The sequence below is a fragment of the Xiphias gladius genome, chromosome 12, assembly GCF_016859285.1.
Source record: "Xiphias gladius isolate SHS-SW01 ecotype Sanya breed wild chromosome 12, ASM1685928v1, whole genome shotgun sequence".
NCBI lineage: Eukaryota > Metazoa > Chordata > Actinopteri > Istiophoriformes > Xiphiidae > Xiphias > Xiphias gladius.
In genome coordinates this window covers 521258-547855 of record NC_053411.1, presented here as the reverse complement: position 1 = coordinate 547855, position 26598 = coordinate 521258, and the positions used below count along the sequence as shown (strand labels likewise).

At 39.5% G+C, this 26598-nt stretch overlaps 1 protein-coding gene across 1 annotated transcript in view; it reads right to left on the bottom strand.

Moving 5' to 3' along the window:
- Positions 1–26598, bottom strand: part of acox3 (acyl-CoA oxidase 3, pristanoyl) — a 67327-nt gene that overhangs the window by 19218 nt on the left and 21511 nt on the right. Inside the window, exons 6-15 of the mRNA XM_040141060.1 lie at positions 16176–16265; positions 14881–15024; positions 13834–13922; positions 12408–12504; positions 7976–8158; positions 3942–4064; positions 3479–3599; positions 3092–3214; positions 1875–1988; positions 708–823 (exon numbers count right to left, since the gene is read on the bottom strand). Of these exons, the coding sequence (XP_039996994.1) occupies positions 708–823; positions 1875–1988; positions 3092–3214; positions 3479–3599; positions 3942–4064; positions 7976–8158; positions 12408–12504; positions 13834–13922; positions 14881–15024; positions 16176–16265 (1200 nt within the window). The remainder of the gene's footprint in view (positions 1–707; positions 824–1874; positions 1989–3091; positions 3215–3478; positions 3600–3941; positions 4065–7975; positions 8159–12407; positions 12505–13833; positions 13923–14880; positions 15025–16175; positions 16266–26598) is intronic.

The following is a 26598-nucleotide window of genomic DNA, read 5'->3' as shown; positions in this document are numbered from 1 at the left end:
ACAATACATTATCAACAAGTCATTCACAAATCACCACTTAACCCAATAACTTTGTACTGCCTAGTATTTTAACTATTTTTGAAGTGTATAAGACATGGTTTAGTAGTTTATTGAACTGAGGTTTTCTTTCTGTGATGGACTGAGGGTTTATAGAGCTAATCAAGAGTTTATTTGTGCTTTGAGAGCAGAATTGTTTTGAGCTGAGTTTTTTTTTTTTCTTCCTCTCTCTCTTTGAAAAATTAATTATTTTTTGTTGGTCTGAGAAATTATATAATTTAAAGGACTGTGCTTTGGGACTCTTTGGCTTTGAACGTACCAAGTTGAGGACAAGTCTTTAATCTATTTCTGTGATTAAAAACTTGTTGGCTGGTGCTACTGTTTGTTGCACATTTACCTGTATACACACATGCATAAATTACAACTGATTATATTATTTAAATACAAAACTTCTGATGATCTAAGTGGCGTGTGACTTTTTGTTATAAAGTGAAAAACTGTATTTTGTTCTAAGATTGTTGGAGATCCATGACTGTTTTTCTTTTGTTGTCTTATGTGTTTTTTCTCTGTAGGTTTTAACTGTCGGTTGACCTCGACATGACAGGAGAGACATCTTACTGGCACCCCTAAACCTTAAAAAGAGGACACATTAAAACTTTTAAACTGTTACAGTATGTGAGAGTGTCTGCAGTGGTATGTGTGTGTGTTACCTGACTGTTGTTGCGAGCCTCAAACTCATCCTTGCCCGAGGCCCTCTGCTGTTCTAGCCTCTTCTGACTCTCCTCCAACAGGAAACACACCAGCCACTTATAAGCTGCCAGTGGCACTAATAGGAAAGACAACAGGCAGTACACACACTATGTTAAACTGAGAAAGCAATATAAAAAGACAATCACATAGAATTTTATATCAGCAATATTTACATAACTGGTAGAGATAAATGTAACTATTTTAATGCTAAATAATTAAAAGATTACACATTTAGCAAGGCTTTAGCAGCACTTTTTCAGAGTAAGATGTGATCCATCCCCACCACATGCTGTTAATGTATGAAACTGGAGCGCCATGCCGGAGGTCAAGCACGACGCTTATTCTACAGAAATCACACACACAGTGACCACAGCACAGAAATATCCTGGGAGCTACACTGTATCAGTTACAAAATAAACAAACTGGTTAACTATATATGGCTATATACTGTATAACTAAAAATCAATTCTTGGTAAGTAGAAAACAGAGAAATAATTATCCCTCAACACAAAATCTGAATATGTTGCACCAGCTAATAGTGGACAGGGTACTGGGCTTGTGTTCATCAAATTTTAATTTGAACTTGAAGATCAATGAACTGTGAAATCACTTCAGATATTCTTCTTTCTTTAGATTAGACATTTACAGTAAGCATTTGGCTACATTCACCGCAGTATCCAAATGAGACACCAGCAATATCAACACAATCTCCCCCCTCCACCTACTGCTGCTTTGTCCTGATTTCTCTCTCTCCTTCCTCTGTGTACCAGTTGAGGTGGCACATTTGCACCACATCGTTTTCTTAGTACATCTGGTACTCAATGTTCGTGTAATTTTCTTAAAATCTCATATCTGACTATAAAACCTTGCCTGAATTGGATGTATGAATTTAATTCATTTGAAAATACACCCATTATAATGACATACAATTATCACTGATCTAATTTTCACTTCACAGATTTGACTTTCAAAACGTTTAATCTCTGTTTTTCCTAAAAAAACTAAACTGATTTTCCTGTAATTACCCTGTTGGTTCCAATCCCCTCTGAGTTATAGTTTTATCAAACAGAGTTTGGTAACAACATTTGAAATTAATCCTATCTGGACCAGCTGAAATACTGGAATACCTGCAGAGTCCATACACTCCTCCATCGTTGTTGCTGTAAACTTGTTTCCCATAATCTTGTGGAAATCATCCAGGAAATCTACAGTGTGAAGTGGAGACTCAATCCGCACACCATCTGCAACCAACAACACAGCAGTTGAAGCCTTAGAGACTAATTAGAGTTCCTGTACTCACCCTTGAAGATTCCCTGTTGCATTTTAGAGACGTAGTAGCGCTGTGGAGCTTTATGAGGAAGGATATGCGCCCAACACATTTGTCAGCCCTGAAGGATACACGCTTTTTTTGTGTGTGTGTGCAGGAGAAACACTGAATATAAACATAAATTTTGTTTGTTTACAACAAAACTGCACTGGGTACCTTTAATGCTGTAGGTACATCACTAGCATTCCTAAATTTTACCAGTTCAGGGTGCAGAATAGAGTTCAGCAATGATCTCAATATTATATCACTATATGTCAACCTATCATTATTGTCTGAAGTTACCAATACCTGATGCAATTGTCTTACACACAAAATCTACTTATGCTCTCTAAATGAGTCTCATTCTCAGTGTGCACTTGACACCCTCAGTGTGCAAATGACATCCAATAGACCACCTCTGACATCCCAAAGGTGTTCTATTGGATAAAACGAGATTGGCAGCGTGAATGTGCAGCTGACAATTCTGTAGACATTATTTGATGCAATTATGTCAACATCAGTCTTTGAATCTCAAAGGAATGATTCCAACATGTTTTGGAATCCATGCCATGAAGAAGGCTGTTTTGAGCGCAAAGTGAGTTCCTACCCATTATTAGTATGGTGTTCTTAGTGAAGTGCTATGTGTAGTTGGTTGTATCTTTACGCAGTGTGGATCCTAACCATAATAATAAAATATATTATGCTCAATGCTGCACTAATTAAACTTCTAACAAGGGGACATGAGCACACTAAGTCAGCACTAAATTTATTTAGAAAGCGATGAAGCTCCAAATTTTCCCCAACTGAGACCTGACCTGGTCTCAACTGTTGTCGTATATGGTCCAAAAACTTCCTTCATACTGCCAGGCACAACAACACAAACAATTGGAGGACATCATGTCAGTCATCAGTAACCGCTAGGAAACCCCAAATCGGCATAACCTTTTTGGTGACAATTGCAGTTCTGCTTATCACTACTGCCCCCATAACTGACAACAATTAAACTTTTAGTAATCTCTCAGTGGTTAGAGGACTGACCATGGTGCTTGGCATGGAGCCAGCTGAGCAAGTAGTTGCTGGTCTGCTGCAGTAACACATTGTTGTCTCCTTCATATGTGCAGTTTGGGTCATTGTCATCACGCAAATTACCCAGGCGGTTCACTGAAAGATAAAGAAAACTAAGGCAGTTACGTCTCTGAGAGAGAGTGTATGTGTGTGGGTTCAAATGGCTGTTTGAGGGTTAAGACTGGGTTTTAGGGTTAAGGGTAGAATTAGGTTTCAGTTAGGGTAAGGGTGGGGGTCAGGCATTTAGCTATGGTGGTTTAGGCTAGGGTATGGGGCTACAGAATGCATTACGTAAATGAGTGTCCTCACAACTATAGAAAAGCCGATGTGTGTGTAAATGTCTGTATGCTTGAGACTGACTGGCAAGGTATCCATGTCCACCGCAGGCCTCCCTGCATTCTTGGATCCCCCTCTGAGCGGTCCATGAGCCCAGTGGTTTACTGGAGCAGCCTATGGCATGGATCTCCCTGCCCATCTCTGCCTAGTAAGCATATACAACAGACCACAAGGATTTGAACAGAAACACATTTTTTTTGCCCTTCAGGCTGTGTGCTTCAGCACATTCAATTTGAAATAACAGAATTGATTCTATATTAAAGTGCCAAGTCGAAGCTTTAATTTGTGTAAATTTACATCAATATAGAAAGAATGATGTGTGAGATATGAGCGATTATTTCATTTCAAATAAAATGTCCTGAAGCACAGTGCCTGCAGAACAAAAAATGTGTAACTGTCCAACATACAGTGTGGACTGTAAAACTAATTTATACAGCAAAATAACTCTGGATATAGACACACACACATGCCCATTATCTTTACTTACTTGGCTATCACCCTTGTCTCTCATAATCTGTCCAACCTGGAACTCAACAAAGTTCATGAAGATGGATTTGGAGAAGTATTCAAGAGCATACGCTGCTGCCAGGTAGGGGATCAGACGCCATTGCTGGAAGAACACACAGTACATAAATATTAACATCCACACTAAGACATGACAAATGTATATAAATATTAACACTTTTTATACTACCACTAGGGGGCACCAATTCAGAAATATTCACATTCAACAAATAGTGGCCTCAAGCTACCCCAAAAAACCTTTACCAACACAGCCAACTCCACCTGAAAATTATTCTCATTAATCTGTTAATTGTTTTGTTAAGTAATTGATCTATTAGTCTATGAAATTTCTAGAATAAATATAATATTCAATTCCCAGTGATCTAATACGCAGAAAAGAATCAAATCTTCACATTTGACAAAGTGGAACCAGCAAATATTTGGCAGTTTTGCTTGCTTTAATGATTTGGACAATTGATAGAATATAATATAGTAATATAGTAGTAATAGCACAACATCCAATAACCAACAGCAATTGGTTGTTAACACCTAAGACATGAAAGAATGAATAACTTTTGAGCTAAAATAATAAGTTGATTAAATGACAATAATCATCTCTGTTCAGTTCTGCTTGTGTAGGTAAGTTGCACGCAACAGGTTTGCAAAGAACTTGAAAATGGCCATTATTGATATTTTTTAGTTGTCTTTATTTCAAAATCAAATCTTCATTATCTTGTTATGTGAAGATAACTGTGTTTTCTGTAAATAAGACTTATCTGATTTTCTCAATATTACAAATTGCTCTTTTAAAGCCCTATATGTGTAGAATTTTTATGTGATCTTCTTTCACATTCTGATGTACATTTACAACTGATTATAATTAAGCAATTAATATAACAATTAATATGACTATATAACTAACTAATTATTCACGATTGATCAAACCATCCTTTTGCCTGCTATAGTTCCCCCAAACCAAGGGTGGCATATTCAAATTCCTTGTTTTATCCAACAATTAGTCAAAGATATAAAAAAATATTCAATTTACTATCTTAGAGAGTAGCTTCAGAAAGAATTCAGACCCTTTCACTTCATTGCTTTGTAAATTTAATTTTAAATAGATAAAACTGCAATTTTTGCCCATCAATCTACATAATAATAAAGTGAAAATGTGTATTTAAAATTTTTTGAAAACAAAAAAACACTGAAATCTCTTACGGATTAACACCCTTAATTCAGTACATTATAGAAGCCCCTTTGGCAGCAATTACAGCTTGGAGTCTTATTTGCTAAGTCTCTACAAGCTTTGTCCACGTGGATTTAGGCACGTTATCACTTTTTTCTGGCAAATCCTCTCGAGCTTGTTCAGATTGGGTAGGAAGTGTCTGTGAACTGCCATCTTCAGGTCTCTACACAAATGTTCTAAGGGGTTTACGTCTGGGCTTTGGCTGGGCCACTCAAGGACGGTCAGCGACTTGCTCCACGATGCTGCCCCCACCATGCTTCACTGTAGGGACAGTATTAGCCAGGTAATAAGCAGTGTTTGGTGTTCGCCAGACATGTGCTTGGAGTTATTCTCAATTCTCACAAAATGCTCTCAGAGTCCTTTAAATGCCATTTTGCAGACTCCTTTTAATCAAAGTATCTCCCATCTAGCCACTCCACCATAAAGGCCTTATTGATGGGGTGCTGCTGAGATGGTTGTCCTTCCAGCATGTTCTCCCATGTCTGCGGAGGACTTCTAAAGCTCTGATAGAGTGACAGTTGGGTTCTTGGTAACCTCCCTGACCAAGGCCCTTCTTGCTCACTTACTCAGTTTGGCTGGATGGCCGACTCTATGAAAAGTCCTGGTGGCTCCAAACTCCATTTCACAATTATAGAGGCCACTTCGAATACTCATGTCCTGGGAATACTCAAAGCTTAAGAAATGGTTTTATACCCTTGTTCTGATCTATGTCTCGACACAGTTTTTAAGACCCACTGTGTGCCTTGTGATAACATTCATTACCTTGTAATAATTAATGGAGGTCATTGCAGTAATGATATGTGTAGCCCCAAAGTTATATTATTTGTATTTTTGCAATTACACATTAAGGGCAGTTCTGCGGATGCTTCAAACAGATTACCGTAACCTTCTCAAATAGTAGCCACAGCCTTAATTGCCCCATCTTCAGAGAGAACAAGACCTTTATTTGAAACAGGCCTATCTTAGAGACTTGGAAGCTATTTTATAAGCGTATTCCGTCATGTTTAAATAAGAATCAGGACTCACGATTATGGTCATCTTTGTAACATACTTTACAGGACTGTAATTTTCAAATAATTTCTTAGAAAGTTTTCCGTCATCTTGTATTAATTATGGGGAAAATAGGGAAGTGAAACCAAGTAAATATTAATTTATTATTCATCTATAATGGGAAAGTTTTTATATATATATATGTTGAATTGTATGGTTGCCACATTTCACATTTTTGAGTGTTAGGTTAGTCAGTGCAAAGTTCAGCCTAACTGTCTATGTTCCTCCAGCAATTATTTGGAAGTATACCAACTGAAACTCCTGCACTGAACAACTGAACTTCCCTAGATAATCCAAAACTCGGCAACTCTGATAAAAAAGACTTTAGGTAAAACTTGGTTAAAAGGATTTATGCTGGTCCAGTATCCTCCTAACAAATGAGGACAAGTCAGCTACATTCCCCCTCCACCGCCCAGTCCAGCAGGGTTGCCCTCTCTCGCCAGCCGTTTTTGCTATTGCATTGGAGCCACTTGCCTTAAAAATCAGAATCCACCCAGATAATATTGAAGGTTTAACAGAAGGAAATGTAGAATCACTCATCAGCTTATACACTGATGATGTATTGCTATATTTAAAAAAAAGCAGAAAAGTCAGTTTCCCTTCTATTGAAAGTTCATCACTTAATTCGGCAGGCTGTCAGGCTATACTATCAACTGGACAAAAAGTGACTTCATACCTCTCTCTGTGACTTCTACACCTCTGGTTTCCTTTAAGATATACCATTTAAAATTGTCAATGACCAACTGACTTATCTTTGTTTAAAAATCCCTAAAAAAATTCTAAAAAGTCCTCAAATTAACTTTTTAGTTTTTTCAAAACTACAACAAAATAATAAAGAGGTACTGCATACTTAAACATTGTTTTTTTGAGCTACAATTATATGACTGTACTGCAGTGAAACACATCAATTCCGGTGTTGATACTGACATTTCTTACCAAAGTTATATAGTTATCTGCATTTCATGGGTTAAAAGTAGCTCAACATGCCATCTATTGCTTTGAATCATCCTGAACCTTGCGAGGCGAATGCTGAAATAGAGTCGACCGTTGGAGACTAATTTACATCATCAAATTTATATTTAATAAAAAAATGTTAATACTTGGCTCCCTCAGCACCCGTCCTTGAGTGGGAGCCTGTGAAATCGCACTTATTTTCAAATATAGCCTATACTGATGGAGACTCATAATTCAAAGGATCTTACACTATTTTTTTTCTAAACCTCTACTTAGTATTTTTCAATTTTAGCACAATGGTTCAGACTTGTACTCAATTCCCTGAAAAACTTCTCAAGTATTTGGACCCCATTCCTTTCCCACCCAGACAACCCCAAAGTTGAAACTAATGACTGAATTTGTGAATTTGGCTTAGTGTTTTGAAGTCACAATCACAAAAAGGAAAAATCTTTTTTTGAGTGTGACTTAAATGTTGCACTGGTTGTGTATTATGTATTTCTGGCATGTCCTTTGACTTGTCCAATGTTTGTTAACTGAAAAATTTTCAAAAGGAAAAAGAAAAGGAAAAGAAAGGGAAAGAAACTCATGCATTTAGAAATGCATTTATCATGTATGCTATCAGAGTACAGCTAATTCCACACAGCAATTTTTTGAAAGCGGGTTCTCATTTCAGAATTTACAGTATCTAAAGTGAGTGAGATATCTACTGTCTGTTGAATGTGTATATTTTATTGTCTGTGTCTATCATCTATTCCCACCATTCTGACCTGCAACTGGTACTCCAAAACAGGAACTTCCTCTTTGTCTTTTGGTCCAAATTGTCTCCTGGTGGCTGAGAAGCGGATGGCCACAACCAGGGCCAGCTTCAGGTTGGCCAGAGCTATCCTGGTGATGGACACCCTTCCACCTGACAGGGCACCCAGAGACGCCCCAAAACGCCTGTTGGGGTCCTGGAGGAGAATACAGACATTAAGGAGAGACATGAGAAACAACAGAATGGGAGAAAAAAAGAATAATAGTGTATATACACTGCAAAACTTTAGATTAACAATGGAACAAACCTGTGACATGCATCGTTTCACCAGATTTTTGTGCCCCTGTCTCTCAGTTATCTTGTGTAACTAGTGCAGGAATCTCTACCAGAACACCTACATTTCTCAGGATTTCAACAATGAATCTTACTGTTTCCCTTTGTCCAACAACCAAGCTTCCATGTCCAGGTGTCCCAAGGTGTTAATCAACTGATATTTTCTTTGTTTACTCAGCTTGGTGGCATGTTTCTTTCAAAATGTAGACTGCCCTCATTATTTACACCTCTCATGGGCTACCAGAGGTGAAGACTGAATTTCCAGGCCTGGTTCTCATCACCATACACCTTCTCACCATGCCCATATGGATTTGGACCCGGCAAGCCCATTTAAACACTGCAGCAGCAGTGAAAAGCAACCGTAATGTGAATACAGCGTTTGACTCCTGAACTGATAACAGGTAAGGCTAAAGGCTGCCTACAGATCACTCCTTTATTTATCCAGAACTGTCTGCGCATTCATATTAAATAAGGAGTTCTGCAATATCTGTAATTGAAGGAGCGGTTCCTATGGGATTTTAGGGCTGTCCCCTAGAAGACAATGAGTCGATGCATCAGTTGAAAACACCCAAGTTGACTTGCATTTTGTGAGGTTTTTTTTTTGGGACTCACTGCACTAGTTTTCTTTTTTTTTAGCTGCTTCACAGTATACTGAGCAATGCAGGAGCAACAGTGTGGCAGCTTGTAAACTTTACAAAGAGATTCTTGTCTTCAAATGACCGAACCACAAAACTAACTGTAAGTACAGATGGGTAATGGAAACAGCAGGTTGCACCACAGATGTCATGATACCAGAAATTTGGTAGTCAGTACCAATACTGCGGCTGAGGCTACTGCACACAGTGTGCTACCACACATACGCATGTGCAAACACACACGTACGAGCACACCTCCGTATAGTCAGTGTGCAAGCAGTAGTTTAAATTGACTCACAAGGTGACAGACCAATGGTGTTAAAATATTCATTTAAAATGTTGTTATATTTTGACAGACCCTCCTAAAGTAGTGAGCACCCAATTCACATTATAAGCTGTCGCTACATACGCCTGAACTAGCTAATGTTAGCCTTTGTGAACGTTGTGTGTGGAGCTTTTACAACAGATGCCAGCTGTCCTAATTTGCAAACAAATGGTAACATTTCAGGAGATGCACATTTTGAAGACATGTTAATATAAAGTTAACAACTGAAACTGACTCACCCTCAGTTCTGTGTACCGATCCAGATGCCTGTCCCTGAGCTGCTAAAATAAGTTTGAGGTATTTCCTCCTTTCATTTGAAGTGCTCTGTAACAGAGTGCAAAATATGTCTATACAGCAGTCTTCCACTTCCATTCTACATGTTGTTGTTGTTGTTATTTACTGTGTCTGCCCTCTTCTTTTTCTCTTCGAGTTTGACGTCAGACTAGAATGCTTGTAGGGTTAATATACTGCCCTCATCAGTCCCAGAAGAATCACATCTCCAGTACTTAACACATCTACAGTACTTTCGGTACCTTTAGGTACTGTAGAAAAACAAATACCATCCAAATTTTCATAATTTGGCATTGACTTGGTACCGAAGTATCAGTTCTCGAGACATACCTAGGTGGCACAATGCTGAACAGTTTGAGGCAGGGCAGCGCAACTTGTTTCTGTTGGCCACGCCGATTCTCTTATCTCTGATGTCTGGCTGACAGCACTGCCAGCAGCCCAGCAGGAGAGAGACTCTGTGGTGCGGTAGGATTTCATAATTGAGCTATGACAAAGATGCCATTTTACTTTCTCTGTCTGTATGGAAATTATGGAAATCAATGTTTTCACACCACAGATGATGAACAAAGACATTAAAACTTGAATTTTTTGGTAAAAGATGACAGTCATGTACAGGAGTATGGTGTGGGGCGGCACTGCACGTGCAGGGGAGTGATTGATATATTTTTCCTATTTGTAGATAAGATGTAACGAAGAAAATCAGTAATAATGATGAGAATTTATAACAAGTAATGAAGATAAAAAAGTTTTAACCAACAAACCACATGCACCTTACCACTTTATATACTGAATTTATTTACTGAATAAATTTTAAAAAGTTAAATAAAAAGGGTCAGTTCACCAAAATTACAGTCATTTTTATTGGAGGTTTTGGTTTTATGAGCGCAGGTCTGAATCTCTGAGATTTCGGCCTTGGCTAAGCCAGGCAGCTGTGGCTCAGGTAGTAGAGTGGGATGTCCATTAATTAGATATGTCCTGTGTTGATCCTGAGTATTGGTATCTGGGTTATTTGACCACAGGCCAAAACTTGTCCGTTGTCTGGTTTGTGCACTCTTCTCAAGAAAGTGTCTTTTCTCATCCAATGATAATGCGTGAGGGAGTAAGCCCAACTCTTTAACATCACTGTACAATCAGAGTAGACTCAGTGTTTCGGTCGTCCCAACAATTCCAAAAGTCTGAGATGTCTTCTCTATAGCTGATAGTGTCACATCATTTTCAGGAGTCACATTCTGGCAGTTGATATTTCATATCATATTAATAATTTAAGCTTTATAAATAAATAAATAAATAACAATGATGATGATGATGATAATAAAAATAATAATAATAATAATAATAATAATAATAATAATAATAATAATAATAATAATGGTACATTTAAATAATAAATTTAATAGTTTTGATCTACCTTCAATATTTAGATCAAGTAGCTCATGAAAAATAAGATATGTCAGATTTAGTAGCTGCAGCTGCTTTCAATGTGTGAGATACATATTTAAGTAACAGTAAATATAAGAATCAGATTGGACTCAGTATTGGCAGATACCCAAAATTAATCGACTCAGATCTGGAATGGGGCAGAGGAAACTTGATCGGGACATCCTTACCATTGGCTTTAAGATTGGTGGTTTTAACCTCTGGCCTCAGCCAGTGCTTTGAATTGAATTGAATTGAACTGAGTCGGAATCTTCAGCAAACCCTCAACACTTTTCTCTACAGAGACACTGTCCCTGTTACCTGTGGATAATCCAAAGTTTTCATACTTAGAGGAGATTTCATAGTAAATCACAGTAACTTTGACTAATTAAGACTGCTGAAGCCTCATATCAGAATATAGTCACTGTAAATTGTAGGCTGCCACTGCTGCAGAAACAAGGCTGATGAGAGCACTGAGACTGAATCAAAACAGTAAAGTTGTTGTGTACAACAAGCTCCATTATACTGAGGGGAACTACAAACTGCAGAACTAGTGATAATTCTGTGTGTGTTCATTACCACAAGTGACACCAATTACATTACACATGATCATTTGAACTGTTCAATATAAATATGTAGCTTTGAAGTCAAACCTACCGGACTTAACCTACTAGTCTCTATCATGGAGCTAAATGAAGATAGGCCGCCTGGTGGTTGGTACTTGAAATAGTGTTGGCCAAAATGTTTACACTGGTATGTACTGCCTCCAGGAAATACAGTCATATTCTGCACTCTGAAGTCCAACATGACAAAAGCTTTTACCTTTTCCAACCCTCTCAGTTTTTTATCTTACCAAACTAACTACTAGCTGTATGAATGTAGGAATATACATTCTTAAATAGTGTTACAAACTCAACTGAGTACTATGTGAAAAAGTTCAGCTTACTTTAAGCAGTGCAGATGGTGGCTGACTGAATCATGTTTTCCCCTCAGGGCTGAACATCCACTGATACCAGTCAGTACAACAAACCCATATACTCGACTCGGCTGCTGCTGATACCAGCTCTCGTACTGCCCTCGACTCTTCCCATACATGCCAAACCGCAGCCTGCAGACCAAAGAATGCTGGAGAGACCAACTGGGAGCTTTGGGGCACACCAGATAAGCCTGTTATCCTGTTATTAATATTACTCCTGATTCCTGCTGCCCACAGACTTGGAGGATAATGAAACATTATTGTTTCACTTCTGCTAAATACCGGCATATCATGTTAGTGTGCTCAGCATTCTTGTGGCCTGAGATGTGCCCCACACGAAATACTGGAAAACTCAAAATAATCAATACATTTAAAGGTCGACACCTGGCATATAGCCTGCTGAGTCAAAATAACACTCAAACCACCCAAGCCTATCACGAAATGTCAAGGGAGTACAAATCTTACTAACCTTGAATGGTGTAACGTAGCGACCATTAGGAGTAACATCTCCTGTCTGATTTAGTAGGTTCTCCCGTGGGATCCTCACATTGTCGAACAAAGCAAACCTAATGGGGAAAAAGATGTATTGTATTTACAGTAATGTGGTGGTGTGTTTGGTCCACATTAGTACAGGACTACTTCTAATAGTGTATGCTCTTGTGTATGCTCTTGAACCAAAAAAAATGGAAATCAAACAGAAGATCTTACATTTAACTACACTTAACCATGGCAAGAGGTACAGGAATGCTGAAAAAGACTTTTCTTTTCTTTACATTATCATTTCATCCTAAGTGTCACAACCTCGTAAACTCTTCGTTACCTTTAGAGAGGACAGAATCGGATAAGACAGGGCTGGAAAATAACCTGTCTAACTACAAAGAAACTCAAACATAACTTATGTTTAATTTATCAGCTATATTCTGTAAGGCCAACAGGAGTATAAGAGGAAAGATTCCCACATGCATACTAAGATTAGAAATTATACTCCCATGGCTAAAAATAGCAACCACGGACAGAATGTTAGAAACTAGTATGTTGAATCTTAAACTAACAGTAAAAGTCAAACTGATTACAGCAATAACACATTTATTTGTACATGTTAATTCATATAGCACTTTGAGCTACATCTTATGTATTTATAGAAGCTGTAGCTCAAAGCACTTTACTTAAACAAAAGAAGGTATAGGGAATTCATCAAATAATGTTAAAAGGACAAGTGAAACAGGATTTAGCAGCAAGATATGAAGAAAAAACATATCAAAAAATATCAAAACAAAGATTGAGATTTTTTTTTTCAAGGATTTGATTCAAAACTATTTCCATAATTTGGTTTTCTACCTGAAAAATAGTCTAAAAGGGATTCAATCTTCAAAGCTGTAGTATGTCATTTTTTTCTCATATTATAGCTGAAATACGCTCCAAAACATAACTTAATGTGGAGAGGTGCTGTCAAAGTCTTCTGTGAATCAGACTCATTTAACAGTCTGGAAGCAGTGCAGAGATATTCCCTTCTAAAGTTTCTGAGTAAGCCTTACCCTTCTAACCAATCAGAGAAAGCCAAAGTCAGGGGGTAGTACTCTACATTCATACCTGTGTCTCTGCATCATTATCTGACCACCGGTTTTATTCTAGCTCTTGGGAGCAAAGCACAGCTTTCGTTCACTATGTCACAAGCACATAACATAATTTCTGTAATGGCTTGTGTTTTCTTTATTAGTGGTACATTTCTAAATGCAACATATGTGCTGACAAATCGGTGAAAATGTTTTATCCACGTGTAGCACCTTGGGCTTCTTCTGCCACTGTAAAAAGCCACTAAATATCAGATTAAGTGGGCAAAAATTCTCTCTCAGTAAAAGAAAACAAGGCTAATGTTTTCCTCTGCTGTCACCTACCCATTATCCAGTCCATTCTGGCCCAGCTTCTTGCCAATGTCTCCAACCAGCACACCCGGCAGAGCCAGTAGGGTCTTGGGATCTCTCACCTGCAGCACAGTGATTATAGATTTACTGGATGTGACAAATTGTGCTCAGTGTCATCTAACCTGTACAAAAAAAATATTTTCTACACAAATGTGTATTCTTGGATAAACATTTTGACTTGGGTCTGTGGTCAAAGCTTTATTGCGCTGCAACTTTCAGTCTATTTTCAGCCTTTGACCAACTTTTCATACTTCATACATAATTTTTATATCAAAATGCTGGAAAACTCATCCTTTGTTACACAATGTCACATTATAGACAACAATGCTTCCACTTCAACTGCTTTCATCCTGTTCTTTTAAAATGACACTTCATTACCTTTCAGTGATTACACTTCAACTGACAGTTCGGCTATTTTCAGCACGTCCACTTTGACTTTTTCTTCACCGCAGTAATTAACTTTCAACTGAAACATCAATTGCTTAAAGTTCAACCTAAATTTTAACTGCTGTCAGTGCATTCAGAAAGTATTCAGACCCCTTCACTTTTTTCACATTTTGTAATGTTGCAGCCTTATGCTAAAATCAAATTTTTTGTAAATTTATTAAAAAGTAATAACTGAACTATCACACTAACTTAAGTATTCAGACCTTTCACTCAGTACTTAGCTGAAGCACCACTGGCAATTACAGCCTTGAGTCTTCATGTTGAAACAAAGAAACTGTTTAACCTTTTTCCACTGCAGAATTTCAGCTCTGAGCAGATATACAATTTCTGTAGAAAATGTAAACATTTTTGATTTGGGATTTCTTTTTTGAACACGTGCAAGATGATACATTGTTTTTCATTTTTAATCTGCACTCAAGAGATGTCAGAATAACTTTCCAAATAGAAAACCTGGGTAATAATATGTTTTCTGAGATGTAGCTGTTTGACAAAACATCAGATAACATCGACTCATAATGTAACCGGCTGTAACCGGCTGTAATTTGGTCAGGGGGCCAAAGGTCAGAGTCTTACCTGGACAATGAAGGAGTGCAGGCCGTGGCACACCTTGTCAGGTGTGTAGAGCTGAGCAAACACCACAGCATGGGTGGCAGTCTTACCGAGGTTCCCCACCCAGAACTTGGCAGCCTCAAAGTCCGGAGAGTTGATCACAAACTCCTACAGACAGGAAATTTACTGTTTGCAACAGAGACGTAGCCAGGATTTTAGAAATACTGAGGTCATCAGTCCTAATTCCCAATTCCTCAAAATTTCCTTGTGAAATTTTAAAAGATAAAATGACAATTAAACCAGCAAAATTACCAGCAAAATTTTACCAGATAAAGGTCTGACGACCAAAACATTGTTGATAAAGTGAGGACAAGTGATCAACAGTGTGCAGTAATGTATTGATTCTTTGCTTTGTAGTAATTAATTTAACTGAACAAATATATTTTCTGTAAATGCTATCTCACAAAGTTATGGTCTAAACCTATGGTTCTCACCCTGGGGGTCAGGCCCCCCTCCCAATGGGTCACAATAGTAGCAGATTTTTAGTTTTACTTACTTTGTTCAAGTGAATTACAGGAAATTTTTAACTGACTAAAAATTGTGCAAGTTAAACCTAGAGAAAAAAAAAACTCTTGTAGTTGACATGGTAATAACAAAGAGCAGTAGTTTCCATCCTGGGGATTGGTACTTCCCCATGAGAAGATTTGGAAATCAGAAAAAATAAATTTTTCCTACACAATATTATGTTAGTTTTTCTACTCTGCTTTTTGCTTGTTTCTCACTGGATAATTTTACATCTTTAAGCCCCTGGAAGTTTTTAAATAAAAACTATCTGGTCTTATCAATCTCATCACGCAGCAACATTTGCAATTTGATGAGGGGTTGCGCAGGCCAAAAAGGTTGGGAACAACTGGTGTACAAGCTGAAAGTCATCTCCAAACTGATAACAATTTTTTTTTAGTTAAAGAAAATTTGTAAATCCCTTTTGATTTTCATTTGTGTGTGTTTGCAAGTCTAAAAAGGTCAGAATCAGTCTTAAAAACCCCACCATGTGTAACATGTTTGTATTTACAGTACGGATATAAGCTCAATGTTAAAATCCTCAAATTGCCTAAAACCAAGGAGATGAGACTTTGGTTTTATCAAAGCTAGCTCTGCCTCTATTACTCTATTACAAGCCACAAAGAAAAAAATGACATTTAGGAAAATTCGATTTTTAAATGGGAGGTGCTGTCATGAGCCAAATTTATTGCCGTTTGACATTCACATAGACATATTTTATGTGCGTGATATAAGCATTGTGTGGTGTGTATACTGACCTGGGTGGAGGGGTCATACACGGCTGTTGTCCTCATGGCTCTGGTGTTGCTGCCATGACTCATTTCAGTCAGTGCAAAGCATCCAAATGTCTACAAACAGATACATGCCGTTACAAATTAAAACCATTCATGGTGAAGTCCTGCTGACTGTGTGAAAACTGGAAACTGCAGAATTCTTGGCAACAGCAGCTTGTAGTAACAATTCTCTGTAGATTAGAGCAAAATTTGTGGAGCAGTACTTTTAAGTGACTTGAAAGTGTTACCAGAGTAATATCTAGATGCTGTGTAGATACTTTACATTCTTGCTATTGTTCTTAGTTCTTCAAATGTAATTCTGATAAAAAGTCCTGTGTTCTTCAGAGCAAGACTTTCTTGCATTTTGAAACACTTGATTTTTTATAGGATTAGAATTGTTTGAAAATAAACTGAATAAACATCAAATAAATCAAATTTAAAAAATCAAAGTCAAAATTAACAAAAAATAATTTTAAAACATAAAATGATCTTGAAGGCAAAACTTACAATAAAACTAAACAACTTTTCTGTCACTGATAAGGATTTCTCTTTTGCGACCAGTTTTTCAGATTCGGTGCTGCATTTTTCAGTTTCTGTTCTGACACTAAGCTCTCTTGCGGGCAGGTGTACAGGGGTGCGTTATGGGCTCAAAATAGGATAACCATATTTCCATGTGTGAAATTTTTTTTATGAACACATTCAAATGTGTGAATGTGTAAAAACGTTTTGATCGAATTAATTAATTCAATTTATTCTGAACAAATAGATTTATTTTTTGAATCCGTAAGGAGATCCGTAGCTGTGCAAGACATTTTGTGAACAAATGAAAAAGATTTGCTCAAATAATTTACGATATGCGAATAGATGAAGAAGATTTGCTGTTGCACATAAAAGGTTTGCATTTACACATCTATCTGTTTATGGGTGAAAAAGGCTCACACAGAACTCAATTATATGTGTGAATCCTACAAGAAAAATCAAATCTACGGGTACAAGTACTTTTGCCCTACATTTGACACTTCCTCCTGTGTAGCCAATGCGAATGCTCAGATTAACATACCATTTTATGCCTATCAAATCATGGCGCCAGGGGGGCAAGCCTTCTTTGTTGTGAGTCTGTGGCTGCAATCAAACTTTACCTACTGTGTTACTGCTCGTTAACTCAATTTATGGTGAGATCGCGGCAACGATCCCAACGTTTTTTATCTAGAGATGAAAAGTATGTTCCTAACTTTAGCTAATTACGGGAAGAGTACGTGAATGATAATAAGTTAATCTTTTCATGGTTAGATGGTATAATTGCCAGCATTCTCTGCTAACATTACCACAGTTTTAGCTTGCTAACTTAGCTAACATTAACAGGAGCTACACTGATTTTGCTCAAAGAGATGGGAGCAGAAATTAGGTTATGGGGTAAGTTACATAGGTTAGACGAACAAGCTGCTATCTTAACATTATGATACATTACTTCAACTAACTCTGATCCGCCATCTCTTTTTTTTGATACTGGGCGATATTACTGTCTTTCAGAGGCAGCAGATAGCTCAGTTTTATAGTAAGAGTGAAGAGGAGAATTTTAATTGTGATCTGGATTTTATAGGGAGCCAATGCAGAGAAATATATATTATATTATTATATTATATTATAATATATAATTATAATACATAATATATAATTATATTATATTGAAACATGGCAGTGAATTAAGTGCTGATTGAATCAGTTCCTTAAATTTAGCTACAGCACTCTCAGATAGACATCTAGAATAGACATTTTTGCTTAATGGTGTGTAATCCAGTAATAAGAAATTAAGTTACCACACAATGGTCGATAAAAGATGATTCTGTGGAAAGACTATTAAATGTTCAATTTTGATGCCATTAGTCAGAACGAGGTCGAGGGTGTGGTTAAAACAGTGAGTGGGTTTATTTACACTCTGAGCGAAAACAATTGAGTCTAATAATGAGATAAACCTACTATAATTATTTTATCTGTACTAAGGACTAAACTTTACAAAAACTCTGAAAGTAGGAAAGAGACAAAGAGAAATGATGCATCGAGAGGGCATCAATTACTGGCAGTCATTTAAAGAACCAAGAAAGATAGTAAACACAGAAACCAAAGAAACAGAGAAATGGAGAAATTGGACTGAAGAGAAAAAGAGACAAGTAGCACGCCAATGGGTCCCATGCCTGACCCACTACCATACCCTGGGGATAAGAATCCCTTCAGAGTAGGACAGTATCCAGTAAACGAAGTACAAGATGGAAAAGACGAGGTCATGAAATTTAAGGGAGAACTAACAGGAGTGCAATGGACAAGAAGCAACGGTAGTTAACAAGCGCCATGCACACAGCGACTCTCTCATGTCACCAGGAAGCATGCAAAGCACTGGAGGACGTACTAGCAAGATGGGAAGAAAAACTCCAAGAGGAGACAGAACCCTCTGCGGGATGAGATGGCATCTCTCTAAAAGGGGAAAAAGAGCACAACGTATCAAAAGAGGGAACAACCTACATACACATCCACACCTGACGAAGATGCACTCACGGAATCCAGCTTCAGCTGTGGTAGGGAAAGCAGTATCATAGAAGAAGATGACAGTGACCTCGCAGATAACGCAGAAAAGGACTTAGAAAAAAGGATAAAATCTATGAAAGCTGCAAATAAGAGGCAACAAGAAAGGGAGAGGGGAGAGAACACTTCAGATGCTTGAGGAAAGTAACAAAGCACTAGAAAAGATGGAGCAAATGCCTGGGAAGAAACAGCCGTGGAGAAAACAGATGGTCCAAAGAAAGAAGGCCATTCCTCAGACAGAGTCAGCAGACAACCTAATGCAGTTCCTGGAACATGAAGAGGAAGAAAAAACACAATACACAGGGAAGATGTCAGTTAACCAAAACAGGAGTGAAGCATGGCCTGCATAGGACGACCATGAGGAGCCACGTTTAGCCACCTAAACTACTAAGAGTTCAGAGTCTACACCAACTGCAAGACTAAGCAAAAGAGGAAGAAGAGTGGTGTGGTGGATAGCCCCCAGGTGGACATTAAGCTTTGCTAACGCTGCAAGGACAAGAGAAGTATGCTCCATGGACATTCGTGGACTTGGTGGGACTGGCAGGCATCCATCCAAGTTCCTGCAAACCTTCCAACTTAGCTGGAGAGAGGAGACAGGAAGTGCCTGGGATGCAAATGTAACAAAAGAAAACTTCTTCAAAATCATAGTAAAAAAGATCATGCCCATGTAAGTGCAAAAGCGTTTGGACTCAGTAGTGGGACTGATGAAGATGTCATGGGAATTGTTTGAATAACACATAGTGCATCATGTGGATTAGTATAGGAGAGAAAAATGACAGCTGGAGGAACAGGAGAAACAAGTAAGATGGCACAACTGCAGTTGGGAGACCTGACCAAGAAAAACTTTGGAAAAAACAAGCCCCAGACATTCAGGGCCCAGTTGTTTGTCAGCAGCAGACAGGTCAAAGACCAAACTCACAGTCAAGCAAGTGCCACCCAAATACCAAGAGGTAAAAGTCAGCAAAACAAAAACTACCGACCAGACGCTCCCCTTTGCACCTTTGCAGGTAGTGGTGGATGTGAGACCTCCAGGACAGCTATGAGACAACTATCAACCTAGGCCCTAACAATCACAGGGGTATGGAAGAGAGGAGGTTCCCCTATGGGCAGGGGAGGAAGAGGTGGAGCACAAACTGCCTGCTATGGCAGAGAGCAATATGTGCCACCAGATCAAGGAAGATGCTTTAGATGTGGGCAGCCCGGACACAGGCAGACACTATCCAGAAAATACCTGGACAGGGCCGTCCATTGGTGTTTCAGTATTAAGGAGGCCCAGAGGAGCCAAGGGGGAGAGGGATGGTACCAGTCATCTACCAGGCATCCTAAGGAGGAACCTACCATACCGGTAACCATCAATGAGAGGCAGCACAAGTTTATGGAAGACACAGGTGCAAAATAGTCCTGCATTTGAAAAGAAGGCTCTTACCTCTCCCTGTCACAGTCATCCATCAAAATCATCAGCTTCTCTGGGAAGAAACAAGGGGCACCTTTAACAGAGCCTCTACCTATGCTGATCAAAGGGAAGATGGTATATGCACCCCTCTTATATTGAACGCAAACACCAATTGACTTGATTGGCAGCGACATATTCTATTTACTCAGGGGCCATGATAATGTGCACACCGGATGGCATCCATATTACTTTCCCAGCTCAATCGGAAGAAAACCATGATGGCGTTGTCTTTGCCAGACAAAGAACCAGTGCAAGGTCTGAAGCCAATGTTGTATTGGATCAGACTTACACCACAAGAGTCAGCGTTGTATCAACACTAGGAACCATGGGAGCCATGGGTTCAGGCACAAATGGTGCGCCCAACAATATCGTCTTTGCCACTCCATTGTACCATGAGGTTCGATGCTGAACAAAAAGACACTGACTACCAATAGTGTTTGAATAAACTCATAAACAAAAGACAGATACTACTAACAGCGGACGATATCTACATTGGACCACAGGGAGCAGCTGCAGGAGGGATTACATTCAACAGTGGTTCCAGGTTAAAAATTCCAGCCCTCACGTGATATTAATGGTGGAACAAGGACATGAGTCACATGAGCTAGATCCCATGGTACAGAAAGCATTGCAAGTTCAGCATGGGCCTCTCATCTGAGAATCCTTATCCTTATCCTTCATACTTCCGCTGATTGAAAATTTATCAGAATCTCAAGCAAAGTGGGAAATCAATGTGCGGTGGAAAGAGTGTTTTTAGATGACAGGCTAGCTGTCCAGATGTCCGTTACACGTAACACATCAAAGCAAGACCTGTTACAGCAAATCTGTGACTGTCTGTGGTCCAAACACAAAACAGATGTGGGACTGGTGAAATCTGCACAACCAGTTAAAAACATGGTAAGGCCAGGTGCTAGACTGCTACATCAAAGGCAATACCCCCTCACATCACAGGCAATTGAATGAATCAAACCAAAAAACCTAATTGAAACGATGACATGACATGTAATAATCTATAATGCAGTGGTCAGTGCAGAAATGCCCATTGTACCAGATCCTCACACACTGTTATCAAACATTCCACGCAGGTACACAGTGATTGATCTATGTTCAGCCTTCTTCAGCGTACCATTTCATCCTGACTCCCAGTACTTGTTTGCCTTTACATACCAATGAGAACAGTATACATACACATGCATGCTCTATTGTGAAATCCCCTCAGTATTCAACAAGGTATTGATGCAGGACTTGCAGAACCCGGATATTGGTACTACACTAATACAATATGTGGATGACTTGTTGCTTTGCAATCCCTCAAGAGAGCAGTGTGAGAAAGACTCAATCGCAGTACTGAAAGCAGTGGCCAAAGGAGTCCATAAAGTAAGTAAAGACAAGCTACAGTTCTTTCAGCAAGAGGTCGACTACCTGCACAGACGATTGAGTGGGGAAGCAAGGTACATTATCCCCTCAAAAACTGAGGCAATAGCTAAGGCGCCTAAACCACAAAAAGTGGCACAGATGCTCTTCTTTTTGGGTGGGGCAGAATACAGTCAACAATAGATATATGACTATGCATTGAAAACAGGTATGTTCCGAGCAATGATTAAAACAGCATGACAACACAACAAATCAACTAAATTACTGTGATCACAGAAGGCGGAAGTAGCATTCCATGCTATCAAGGTAGAGTTACAAAATGCGCCTGCCCTGGGCATATCTTGCTATTCTAAACCCTTTCTGCTGTATGTGGAGGAAAAACAGGGATACACCAGTGCGGTTTTAATGCAAGACACGCCCACAGGTAAACAGCCCATTGCCTATTATACCACAAAACTAGACACGGTGGAGCAAGGTCTGCCACCTTGTGACCAGGGGTTGGCAGCGGCTGCCTTTGCATATTGGAAAGCCTGCACACTCACTCTGGGACATCCATTAACTCTGTTCATGTCCAATCAATCAAACAACAGGAGAAGGTAACAGCTCAAATAATTACAGTAGCCATGAACCAGCCACATGAACCTCCTGAAATAAGACTCACTCATACAAGCACAAGCAGCTGCTAGTGTCTATGAGCAAAGTATGTGGATAAGAAGAGGAGCACATAAGAAGGATTACAGGTTATAAGAAAGGAGGTAATAAGAAAGATTCAACAAGCATGGTGGTCACCATATCTGACAGCCACGGTAGACAGGATGCTAGCTGAGTGTGAAACATGCACAGAATACAATTAAGAAAAACGTTTTCTGCACCAATTGCGTCAATCCCAGTACCTGATGGACCTTTCAGACACATAATGTTCGATTTTGTGGATATGAGTCCCGAGATTGTGAACAGCAAAAGGTAGAAATTAGGGGCTATAGACAGGTTTAGCAGATGTATCGAGGCGGTGGCAAGTGCTAAAAACAACGCTCAGGTAGTGGCAAAGTTTCTCAGCAGAAAAGTGATACCAAGGTTTAGGATACCTGACAGGATCAGCACAGATAATGGGGTTCATTTTGTGAACAGAACAATAGAGATCCTAACCACTTGTTTGAGAATCAAGTGCAGACTAGGATGTGTATACCACCCTCAATCGCAGGGGATGGTGGAAAGAGCAAATGGAAGCCTGGAAGCTAAGATAGCCAAAATCTGTGCAGACAGTGAAGGTAGGATTAAATGGCCAGACGCTACCACTTGCACTGATGCGCACGAGAAGTTAAGCTAACCACATGACACACCTAACATAGTATGAGATGCTTACAGGAAGACCTATGCCTGTCCCATACATTAGGGGGCCCTACAAAGGACCAACACTCGAAAAGCTTGAAGCAGAACTAGCAAGCTACTGTAAACACTTAACTGAGATCCACAAAGTTATCTTCCAACAGGTTAAAAGGTACCATCCAACTTTGGAGTGCTGAGATCCCTGAGAACTCAGAACAAATAAAACGAAGAGACTGGGTGTGTGTCAAAACCTCCAGGAGAGGGTGGAGTGATACCAGACAATCAAAATTACTCAAAGTGATCTTAGCTACCCCAACTGCAGTCAAGGTTGAAGGTAAGACTTTTTGGATTCATTTGAATCACTGCAGCCCAGCAGAAGAAACTGGAAGATCAGTAACAGAAATCAGAAAAGAGATAGAGAGGACAACACCTCTGGATTCTGATGGGGCAGGTGTTAATATACCCCGCATGTAGGAAGACAACTCCGGGATTGCGCAGGTGATACCACCCTGCAGGGAAAAAGGAGATCTCACAGAGACTGTCAGCCAGGCAAACCAGCAGCCAGCAAAGGAGCCCTGGAGAAGGGCCATCAGGAATGTAGAGACCTGAAAATTAAAGGAGAGTCCCTGAGAGGAAAAAAGGGAAGGAAGATACTAACAGAGTGGCTTATGGTATTGTTAATAGTTGAAGGCATTCTAGCAATAACTTTTGCAGGGATGGAGACAGAACAGACCATCAAGGCACAATGGGAGGAATGGAATAACATGGTAAAAGTACAGTTGGAACAGTGTTCAATCAAACGGCCATGCTGTAAGGCGGATTGAAAACTGACTACTAGCAGCAGGAGCAGTACTGGTGAGAAGGGGACGCATTCCCTCGGATAAAATTTTGACCTTGACATATGAGCAATCGAACAATAATCAATCCATAATTGTAGCAATACTAGGCCAGAAGGAAATCCAGATTCATCAGGAAAGTTGGTCAAAAAGATGTGGTGAGGGCTATGCTCATATTACCATAAGATGCAGTCAAAACTTTTGTATAAACTTAAGGACAACACTACTTATGACTGTAATTAGTGCTCACAGGTTAATAGAACAGGACCCCGAAAGATATGACAAAACTACACACCAAATAAGCATAGAATACAGCGAAATTTGCGACCAGACCAGAAAGGTGCCAAAAAAAAATTAAGAACCTCGCAGTGAGTCAAATATGTTTTATCAGTGGCCAGTGTGCTTCCTCTAGTTCAAAAAGGTACTATCTACAGCAACAGGACAGTTTCCCATGAGGACAGGTGAAGATACAGAACAGATTGACAGGGTAGAAGGGGAAGAAATAGAAATGACTCAGCTAGGCCTAACAAATATAGATTATGATATCTATGCTAGGGCGGATGCTGGACTCAAATGGCAACATACATAGAACAGATCAACCATGGATGTTAACCAAGGAGGAAAACAAAATACGATCTCAGTTGCTAGTACAGCATGAGTGGCAACAAAAAATAAAAATAAAAAAACTATATAATAATAAACTCCAACCTCTATTAAACCTCTTGCCCTACAGGCCAATAATGTTGTATTAGTCACAAACCAGACTTCGCATAACTAACAATACGTTACAATCAGTAGGTTATCCATTACTTCCACCCCAGTATGACGAAATTCGTGTGGCAACAGTGGAATTTTGAGAATGGCAGACAGAAGGGTTAAACTAATCAAAAGGATTTGTCATTGAGCGCTGTATATTGAAATTCCATTATGACTTTGACCCCATTAATTGGTACTGTGAATGTCGCATGCCTCTATGCACCATAGGCAATTAAACGTTGAACTAGGACCCTTCATATTGTTCAGCACTTGAAACAAATTAGCAAGGCATGGCCGAAAAGGAATAGCACGGACAGCAGAAAAAAAGGATTCCTCTGTGTATCATAGGGCCTGTCTAACTCTGTTGTTGTATCAAATAGACAATTATGGTAGACTGATCAGGGCACAGTTGGTATGGGGACAACAAGTTCTGACCCAGAAACTGCCAGGTGACTGGCAGATGCAACTCCAGGAAACCTGACCAAACCCCCAGGCCTACAAACACCAATTACAACAACTACAACAGCCCAGCCGCAATGAACATTGGTCCCAGCGGATTAGGAGGCCAGATGGTGAGGATGGCGAAGGTGGTAATCAAGGAGGATCCCTGGATCCCAAACCGACAGCAGGATGATTCCCTGGTCTCCATTCCCAACTCAAGGGGGATGGGAACATCTTATGAGGAACAACCAGTTCAACACCTTACCCCGATGCCATACCTTGCACAGCTACTCCAAGACTCTTTCAAGGATGGAATGACCAGCAGAAACCCGGCCCCAGATGCACCCAGGATCCTCAAGGCCAGTTCCCGTGTGCAGGGACTCCACAGCATTCAAGGGAATCTCCCCGGCCAAAATTCCAGAGGAATGTCAAACAGGGGCTGGCTCAAGATTCAGAAAAACTTTCAGCTGCCACCTCCCGGGAAACAGCAGGTCACCCAGGAACAGCTTGGATCCATGTCAATCCGAGAGTTCAATGCATTACTACGGATGGCGTCTCCAGATGAAGCTATTGACTTAAGGGCAGTACGGCACCACATGAAAAAAACCATTGCATGCCAAAGCTAGTCAACAGAGAAGGGCCTAACAGAGGCGGATATGGGGGGAGGAAAAGAAATGATTGGCGGAGCAGATCCAGCGCTAGAGGGATGAAGTTGAGAGAGTGCAATGGGAGTTGGCTGTTTATAAACAAAGCCTTGAGTACTACAGAAAGCTTAGGGGATGGATGCCCTAAAGAATGTGGACCCAACCCCTGATGAGGATCTGGCACAACACCGAATGGACTTCTTACACAATACCTGGTCATTCTGGTTTGACTGCTGCTCAGCTTAACTAGGACCATCAGGAGATGCAGAACATTAGGACAATTATCAAAACCAGTAGTTGATGGAAAAAGATCAGGACTACAGACTTTACTCGCACAGGAACCATATTTTGGTCAAGCTTTGGACTGGCAGATATGCATCTGGATGGACTCTGATACTAGACTCATGATATTAAGGGGTTGATTGGATATTCCTTGTAATCCTTCCTATATGATACAATTAACATTTGGAAGAATATAGATATAATTTTTGGAATAAAAGCTTGCTATGATTTAGGTCCATATAATCCACACGGACCGGAAAAACTGCATTTTCTGTCTTGAGTATACCTACATTTAAAGTAAGTATGCTCATGTCACACATCTATTTAAGATAAAATATGTATTACTAGTTGTGGTAGTGAATAGGTAACTAAGGTAGTATGACCCTGCCTGGTCAAGCCCCTGACAAGGTAGAGTTCCCCTAACCCCCTATAAAAAAATTGGTCACATTACGCATGAAAAGGAATTGAATTATTTACTCGCATATGTCACTTATTCCTATGTGCCAATGTATCTGTGTGCCAATTTGTCTCCTTGAGTATATACGCCTTCATTTTAACCCTATAAAGATATATATGTTCACTGTACCCACATGTTTAATACAGTGAGGCTGGTCTCATTTTTGAATGTGAAGTTTGAATTAGAGAAAGCATAGCTGGTGTTTTACCTACTCCCATAGAGATGTGGAGAGGATGTTCTTCCTGCTGTTAAACCTCCAGCT